The sequence below is a fragment of the Penaeus japonicus genome, unplaced genomic scaffold, assembly GCF_977035675.1.
Source record: "Penaeus japonicus unplaced genomic scaffold, GWHDUDI00000001_assembly GWHDUDI00000012, whole genome shotgun sequence".
Taxonomy (NCBI): domain Eukaryota; kingdom Metazoa; phylum Arthropoda; class Malacostraca; order Decapoda; family Penaeidae; genus Penaeus; species Penaeus japonicus.
This window is the reverse complement of record NW_028234414.1, coordinates 35,954,580-35,962,079: the sequence shown is the minus strand read 5'-3', so window position 1 is coordinate 35,962,079 and position 7,500 is coordinate 35,954,580. Positions and strand designations below refer to the sequence as shown.

The 7,500-nt window shown below is 34.5% G+C and overlaps 1 protein-coding gene across 1 annotated transcript in view; it reads left to right on the top strand.

Annotated features, from left to right (window-relative positions):
* The first annotated feature begins 6,927 nt into the window (after positions 1-6,927).
* LOC147470832 (uncharacterized) overlaps positions 6,928-7,500 on the top strand; it is a 1,205-nt gene continuing 632 nt past the window's right edge. The window contains exons 1-2 of the mRNA XM_086542228.1: positions 6,928-6,974; positions 7,136-7,263. Of these exons, the coding sequence (XP_086398354.1) occupies positions 6,963-6,974; positions 7,136-7,263 (140 nt within the window). The 5' untranslated portion in view covers positions 6,928-6,962. The remainder of the gene's footprint in view (positions 6,975-7,135; positions 7,264-7,500) is intronic.

Here is a 7,500-nt window from a genome sequence, read left to right as displayed (position 1 = left end):
ATATAGGAGTTCGCTCTCAGAAATTGTTTACTTACTAAGAAGTTCGTCAGAAATTGTTACACTTAAGGAAAGGTTCACTCAGATAATTGGTACAACTAAGTAAAGTGTTCGCTCAAGAAATTGGTTACACTTAGAATTTCAAGAAATTGGGATACATATTAGCAAGTTCTCTCAGAAATTGGTACACTTAGAAGTTCGCTCAGAAATTGTTACACTAAGAAGTTCTCTCAGAAATTGGTACACTTAGAAGTTCGCTCAGAAATTGGTACACTTAGAAGTTCTCTCAGAAATTGGTACACTTAGAAGTTCGCTCAGAAATTGGTACACTAAGAAGTTCGCTCAGAAATTGTTACACTTAGAAGTTCACTCAGACATTGGTACACTAAGAAGTTCGCTCAGAAATTGGTACACTTAGAAGTTCGCTCAGAAATTGGTACACTTAGGAGTTCGCTCCCCCCCCCCCCCCCCCCCCCCCCCACCCACTCTCCCCCCCCTTCCCCCCCGCTCAGAAATTGTTACACTAAGAAGTTCAGCTCAGAAAGGATAATTTTGTTACACTTAGAAGTTCACTCAGACATTGGAACACTAAGAGTCGACTCACGAAATGTGTACACTTAGGAAGTTACGGCCTCTAATACTGAAATTGGTCCACATTAGGGAGTTCGCCTCGATCGATAAATTGTTATATCACTACAGAATGTTCGGCTCGGAAATTGTCTACACTTATGAAGTTTCTAGTCTCCAGGACTATGGTACACTAAGAAGTTCGCTCAGAAATTGGTACACTTAGAAGTTCGCTCAGAAATTGGTACAATTAGAATTTGCTTCAGAAATTGTTACACTAAGAAGTTCTCTCAGAAATTGTTACACTAAGAAGTTCTCTCAGAAATTGGTACACTTAGGAGTTCGCTCAGAAATTGGTACACTTAGGAGTTCGCTCAGAAATTGTTACACTAAGAAGTTCGCTCAGAAATTGTTACACTTAGAAGTTCACTCAGACATTGGTACACTAAGAAGTTCGCTCAGAAATTGGTACACTTAGAATTTCACTCAGAAATTGGTACAATTAGAATTTGCTTCAGAAATTGTTACACTAAGAAGTTCTCTCAGAAATTGTTACACTAAGAAGTTCTCTCAGAAATTGGTACACTTAGGAGTTCGCTCAGAAATTGGTACACTTAGGAGTTCGCTCAGAAATTGTTACACTAAGAAGTTCTCTCAGAAATTGTTACACTAAGAAGTTCGCTCAGAAATTGTTACACTAAGAAGTTCGCTCAGAAATTGTTACACTAAGAAGTTCGCTCAGAAATTGGTACACTTAGAAGTTCTCTCAGAAATTGTTACACTAAGAAGTTCGCTCAGAAATTGGTACACTTAGAAGTTCTCTCAGACATTGGTTCACTTAGAAGTTCTCTCAGACATTGGTTCACTTAGAAGTTCTCTCAGACATTGGTGCACTTAGAAGTTCTCTCAGACATTGGTTCACTTAGAAGTTCTCTCAGACATTGGTTCACTTAGAAGTTCTCTCAGACATTGGTGCACTTAGAAGTTCTCTCAGACATTGGTTCACTTAGAAGTTCTCTCAGACATTGGTACACTCAGAAGTTCTCTCAGAAATTGGTACACTCAGAAGTTCTCTCAGAAATTGGTACACTTAGGAGTTCGCTCAGAAATTGGTACACTTAGAAGTTCTCGCAGACATTGGTACACTTAGAAGTTCTCTCAGACATTGGTTCACTTAGAAGTTCTCTCAGACATTGGTTCACTTAGAAGTTCTCTCAGACATTGGTGCACTTAGAAGTTCTCTCAGACATTGGTTCACTTAGAAGTTCTCTCAGACATTGGTACACTCAGAAGTTCTCTCAGAAATTGGTACACTTAGGAGTTCGCTCAGAAATTGGTACACTTAGAAGTTCTCGCAGACATTGGTACACTTAGAAGTTCTCTCAGACATTGGTTCACTTAGAAGTTCTCTCAGACATTGGTTCACTTAGAAGTTCTCTCAAAAATTGTTACACTAAGAAGTTCTCTCAGAAATTGGTACACTTAGGAGTTCGCTCAGAAATTGGTTCACTAAGAAGTTCTCTCAGAAATTGTTACACTAAGAAGTTCTCTCAGAAATTGGTACACTTAGGAGTTCGCTCAGAAATTGGTACACTTGGAAGTTCGCTCAGAAATTGGTACACTTAGAAGTTCTCTCAGACATTGGTTCACTTAGAAGTTCTCTCAGACATTGGTTCACTTAGAAGTTCTCTCAGACATTGGTACACTTAGAAGTTCTCGCAGACATTGGTACACTCAGAAGTTCTCGCAGACATTGGTACACTCAGAAGTTCTCGCAGACATTGGTACACTTAGAAGTTCTCGCATCCGAACATTGTGACACTCAGAAGTGTCTTCGCAGTACAGACATGATGTACACTTAGAACGTTCTCCCTATGACATTGGTACACTCAGAAGTTCTCGCAGACATTGGTACACTTAGAAGTTCTCGCAGACATTGGTACACTCAGAAGTTCTCGCAGACATTGGTACACTAAGAAGTTCTCTCAGACATTGGTACACTAAGAAGTTCTCTCAGACATTGGTACACTTAGAAGTTCTCGCAGACATTGGTACACTTAGAAGTTCTCGCAGACATTGGTACACTAAGAAGTTTTCTCAGACATTGGTACACTAAGAAGTTCTCTCAGACATTGGTACACTTAGAAGTTCTCGCAGACATTGGTACACTTAGAAGTTCTCGCAGACATTGGTACACTTAGAAGTTCTCGCAGACATTGGTACACTCAGAAGTTCTCTCAGAAATTGGTACAATTAGAATTTGCTTCAGAAATTGTTACACTAAGAAGTTCACTCAGAAATTGGTACACTTAGAAGTTCACTCAGAAATTGGTACACTTAGAAGTTCGCTCAGAAATTGGTACACTTAGAAGTTCACTCAGAAATTGGTACAAATAGAATTTGCTTCAGAAATTGTTACACTAAGAAGTTCGCTCAGAAATTGGTACAATTAGAATTTACTTCAGAAATTGGTACACTTAGAAGTTCACTCAGAAATTGGTACAATTAGAATTTATTTCAGAAATTGGTACACCTAGAAGTTCACTCAGAAATTGGTACACTTGGAAGTAATAAGTACACTCAAAAAAAAGTAATCAGTACTTTTGAAAATTGTTAATGTTTTAGCACAACTGTCTTGATGATGTATACCCATTTTTTAACCTAATAAATATTTCATTATTATTACCATTAATTAACTTGTCATTATTGTCGATATTTATATCATTATTAGTTTTATCATCATTATCATCATCTTTACTCTCCATATCATTATCCTCCTACTCATAATTATCAGTGTTGTTGTCATTGCTAATTTTATTGTATTTCTTATTATCATTACCATTATAATTACTAGTAATATTATTGTTATCATCATTATCATTATTACTATTAATATTATCTTCAGTATCTATACTATTATCATTGTCATCGTTATCATATTTATTGTCATTATTATCATTATCATTATCAATACTATCGTTATCATTATCATCATCGCTATTTTAATGATTGTTGTTATTTTCATGATCATTATTATCATTGTTATTATCCTCTCTATTATAGTTACATATATATACATATATATGTATATATATATATGTATAATATGTATATATATAATATATATATATATATATATATATATATATATATTATTATATATATTATATATATATATATATATGCATATAAATATCTATCTATATACACACATACTCACACACACACACACACACATATACACACACACACACACATATATATATATGTATGTAGACATACATATATATATATATATATATATATATATATATATATATATATATATATATATATATATATATATATATATATATATAAATATATATATATACATATATATATAATCAACGAAAAACAGGAGCTTTTTAACATTTATAAAATGCTTTTGATCATTCTTGAAACTGAAACCATTAAGACCTCTAAACAACAAAATACTGATCAACATTCAAGATTTAGGTTTAAAATTGAATCTTCTTTCTGGTCCAAACCCAATTTGCATCTGTAAAAATATTTGTTAATACGAAGCTTTGCGTCGTAAACAAATTGTTACAGAAACGAGTTCCTTGCATGTAAAAAAGGGTATTGAACTTCAGGGAAATCGAAGAAAACTGGTGAGTAAAAGTTCATTTATTTACGAAATAAAAATGTAAAAAAAACAAACAACAACTTTAAAACAAAAGAGAAAAAGAAAAAAGTAAAAAAGTTAGAACGTAGAAGTTTTGTTAAAATAATACATTTCTTGTACATTCTTGTTTACTTTTCCGTATATCAAAGGATTCCTTCACGTATACAGTACACTAATATATTCTAAATCTTCAGTGAGTTATGTCAAGGTATAACTTTCCAAAAAAGAAAAAAAAACTTGGAACGTAGTGTTAAAAAAAAAAAAAAAAAAAAAATACTGTACATTCTTATTCACTTTTTTTGTATATTGAAAAAATTCTTAACCTATAGACTACACCAATTTAAGTCTTCAGAGAGGTCATAATCTGACATTAAAGTATGAATTGTAATAGTGACATAAGAATGCATTGCTCATTCAAAAAAGAAAAGAAAAGAAAAAAAAGACTTTATTCCGTGTTCTTGTCGCCTCTCATCAACTTTATTCCGTGTTCTTATCGCCTGTCTCATCATTAAATAATCCCATCCATTATGCAGCATTCTAAGCGAGTATATCTCTCACTGTACGTATTAACAAACATTAGTGAGCATCAAAATTAACAAATCATTATCCTTGCTATGTTATTGTAATTATAAAGTGGTCGCCGCGGTACAATGGTGCAGTGGTAGCGCGCTTTCGTCTGTGACTAAGAGGGTTCGAATAGTGCCTACGGTCTGAGGTTAGAAGGCCCTCCTCCACTCGGGAAATCTAAGGAAGGGAGGGAGTTGGTGACATTAATTCGCATCATTAAAATTGTTGTTATGAATATGAAGAGTTATCCTTATCGTTGTTGTTATTTGGTCTTTTATTATCAACATTATTGTTATTATTGATATCATTGTTAGTATTGCTATCATTATTGCTGTTAGCTATCATTATTATTGCTATCATTATTGTTATTATCATTGTTTATCATCATTATTACTATTATTTTATTATCATCATCATTACTATTATTCTATTATCATCATTATTACTATTATTTTATCATCATCATACTTACTGTCAATTTATTATCATCATCATTACTAATCATTACTATTATTTTATTATCATCATTATCATCAATCAAAACACACGTACTCCATTTATCGTTACCTAGACCCACCATCATTGATACATGGAGGGGGAGACGATGAGAGGGAGGATGGGAGGGATGGAGGATTGGAACATTAATGGAGGGTCATTAGGGAGGGAGGGAGGGATTGAGGAGGGATCGTATCCTTATGGAGGGAACGATGGAGGGAGGGAGGGAGGGAGGGAGGAGGGAACGATGGAGGGAGGAAGGGAGGGAGGGAGGGAGGGAGGGATGGAGGAGTGAGGGAGAGATTGATAGAGGGAGTTAGGGTTGGAGGGAGGGAGTAAGAGAGAAGAGGGGAAAGGGAGAAAATAAAGGAGAATGGGACGATAGATAGAAGAGAAGGAGAGGGAAGGGAGCAAGATAAGAGAAGACAACGAGTAGATATCCATTCACATGTTCCACGTTTACATAACAAAATGACCAACAGAGTGATCTAATTGATATGAGCTGGATGACGCAATATGTTTTATTTATATATATATATATATTTTATTTGCATTTCTTTTACCAGTCTTGTTATGTCTCTTAAGATTTCTATTAAATTTGAGAAAAATCAAACAAATAAAAATGATCATAACAACATTCATCTTGCATAATACCCTTCCGACAGTAACACATAAATATAATTTAAAAAGCTGTCCATTGCTATATCAAGTATGAGTAATGATGATGATGAATATTAACAATCATTTAGATATGTTTAGGGATTACTCGATGAGTATAGCTGAGAGTTCCCCCTTTTCTTAATGTTTAATAAATAATGCTTGCTGCATTTACGGTGTGTTATAAACTTTATCTATAAAAAAAAAAAAAAAAATCAAAAGACATCTGCATCCTATATACCTAGAGTACAAAAAAGAAAGAAAGAAAAAAGGAAAAATAGTATGGATGTGCTTGCGTGTGCGTGGTAAATGCACAGGATAATCTCTGAAAGAGTATTAGCACAAGCAAATGAACTGTCATGAGAAACTAGTATGGTATTTTGCAATGGATCGGCAATGATGTTTGTCCATTCATTCAATTGTCATTGGTGGTCTTGCTTTTATGTATATTATTATTGTGGATAGTGTGGCAAATATCATTATCATTAGTATTCTTGTTATTGGAATTATTATTATTGTTGTTGTTGCTATCATTATCCTAATTATTGTCATCATTATCATTATTATTAATGAAGGGACTGTAATAGGAGTAAATAAATTCTGAATTATGTTTTTTTTCTTTACTAAACAACATGTGCTAACCTGAAACCCGTCTAATGTCGGATAAAACGCATTCCACATAATACGAAGCTAAATTCCTTTTTCAAACCCTTTCGAATCTGTCGAGAGGATTCACTAACTTCAGCTACTATACCAACCTCAACTTCATGTTTTGATGAAGTTGCCTGAAGTTCATTAATTAAGCAGAAGTTTCACAGAATCATTCCATCACACTAAAACAAGTATCATCCAGTTGGTATATTAAGTAAATGTCACATGCGGTTTCCATTGTGTAAGTCTCCGGTTACGGTAACTATGGAGTGTGACACGAAACTGCCTATATATAAATCTACTCCCACGAACAATAGGCCTACTCACTCCCTATCAGTAGCAAGAACCAGACCATTCCGTCATGAAGCTCTCGGTTCGTCGCTCTGTTCGAAGCTTCGAAGAAAACGACATAGATATATTTTGTCTTGTTGTGCGCGATATTATTGGTAGAACAGAAGCTTAATCGTGTCATATAGGCGCTCTTGTTATTGCAGAACAAGTAACGATACTTAATCCTCTTAATCTCTCTCTCAGGTCGTCCTTCTTCTTGCCTTCGTCGGTGTCGTCCTGAGTCGTCCCGAAACCATATTCGACTTCGAGGGGGACTACCACGAGCACGAGCAGGAGGGCGTGGCAGGCAAGGCTGTGGAAGGGGCGTACAGGTGAGTTATTGAGACGATTTCCTTTTTTTTTATATTATAAAGTAGGTTATAATTATGTGGATGATTTGCTGTTGTATTAGGGATATTAAGACTGTCCTTATTCATATATGTTTAAATCGAGGTGATAGTGTCATGAGGAATAGATATATCCTATTTTCATCATCATTAGTTATCACATTTTTTATTAGATATTCAGTAAAGGACTATATCTTTTGAGACTGAAAAGATACACGAATT